At 46.4% G+C, this 1,788-nt stretch overlaps 1 protein-coding gene across 1 annotated transcript; it reads right to left on the reverse strand.

The window, feature by feature from the left end:
- Positions 1-673: 673 nt before the first annotated feature.
- Positions 674-1,366, reverse strand: Tpd52l3 (TPD52 like 3). The gene has a single exon (XM_027406765.1). The coding sequence runs from the start codon at positions 1,364-1,366 to the stop codon at positions 674-676; it is 693 nt and encodes a 230-aa protein (XP_027262566.1).
- Between the last annotated feature and the right edge of the window lie 422 nt (positions 1,367-1,788).

Consider the following 1,788-nt stretch of genomic DNA (forward strand, 5'->3'; position numbering starts at 1 on the left):
TTGCTGAATTGACCACTTTGAAAAATAAAAGGTTTTATAAAATGTATAGTTCTAGGACAACCATCAGCAGCTAATATTTTCTCCACTTTTCTGAGGAACTTAAGATGGACGGTTTTCTTGACTGTATTTTAAAAACAAAAACTATGAGGCCAGGGATGCAGTTAAGGCGTAGAGAAATTGCATAGCATGTGTGAAGTGTGGGGCTGCATCACCAGCAGCACAAGAAAATAAAGGTTGTAGGTCAAGTGAGTGGTGCTTGAAGGAAATGGAAAAAATATACACCAGGTCATTTTACACCTTTTCCCAATCCCAAATACAGGTCTCTCTGGCCTTCTAATAGGCTAATATTACAAAGAGTCTGGGATCTAGATGGTCTGGGACTCCTCTGGAGTCATTACTCTGTCCGTTAAACTTAACCTCAGAAAAGCTAACAGATGCATTTCATCTACAAACTGGTGTCAATAACGACTATAAAACTTGGGGCTTCTCTCTCACTTAAGAGCAGCAAATATCGTACACAAATGGGTATTCCTGATATCAAAACTGGATTGTGACCTCACCCAGAATTATAATAGCTTTACCATTGTTGGTTGATTGCTTGGTTTTGTTTGGTTTGTTTGATGGAAGAGGATTTCTGTACTGGTTTGGCAGCCAAGCAAGGCCAAAAAAAGCCTTACTCTGGCTTCAGGACAGAAAGCAGTTCATCTCCGAGCCCTGGAACAGTTTCATAGCCACTCCTTGGAACTGAGTATGGATCATTGCCACTCACTGATGAAGAAAGGCCACTGCCAAGCTCTCTGACACCTGCAACTCTTGACTTGACTGTCTCCATCAGCCCCTCTAGAGATCTGAAGGTGGACGACTTCTTCACGTCTTCAAGCTTCCTGCAGATGGCAGAGCCCACCGAGGATAGGGCAGATGAAGTCTTTTGCTTCATGCAGGTGTTGGAGGCCTGGACATCATGCCAGCTCTTGGACAGATTCTGCCTCAGTCCCATCAAAGCCATGCATCCTAACTTCCTCCTGAGTTCCCCACACTGCTTCTCTTTGGCTGCCAGCACACTGCGTAATGTTAGGATCTCTTCCTCCAATTTCGTGAGCTCAGATTTGAGCTCCATTAGTTCAGCCTCGGTCAACTCTGGTTCTGAAGCTGGGTGGGACTCATATGTGGATACAGAGGACTGTGTCATGGCATCTGGAACAGGCAGGGAATCGTCTTCATCCAGGGAGTCCAGGTCCAGCTCTTGGTAGAGCGAGTCTAGTCCTTGGTTTGTGGAGAAGTAATTGGGGCTGGTGGAGTTGCAGTCTAGGCCTGCAGGGTCAGAATTCTCGCCAGTGGGATAAAAGTCTAGGTGAGACAGGTCCATATCTTGGGTAACAAAACTCATTGCGCTGGCTAGTGAGTCTAGGTCCTTGCCAGAGGAGTGGATGCTTTGGGTGAGGATCCACTTCCGGTTGGTAGGGGTTGGGTGGGTGAGGAGGTGGAAGCTAGAGGTGGGACTTCCGGTCCAAAGGGCTGCCAGTCATCCAGCACCTCTCTCCATTGCAGACTGCTCTGTGGAGGTGATTCAGTGGGTTGTTTCTGCATCACAAAGACCTTGTGAGGTAGGCAGAGCCCAGATCATTATTGAGAGAAATGCCTTTTCCTCTAGCAGTAGTGACATAGGCCAGGTGTTCACACCAAATTGTGTGGTGCCCCTTTTCTACACACGAGTGATTTTTCAAACCCTCAAAGATCACTTCGCTGATAAATTTAAGAGGAAGCCCAGGACATAAGTAAATACTTAGG

The sequence above is a fragment of the Cricetulus griseus genome, chromosome 3 (assembly GCF_003668045.3).
Source record: "Cricetulus griseus strain 17A/GY chromosome 3, alternate assembly CriGri-PICRH-1.0, whole genome shotgun sequence".
Classification (NCBI taxonomy): Eukaryota; Metazoa; Chordata; class Mammalia; order Rodentia; family Cricetidae; genus Cricetulus; species Cricetulus griseus.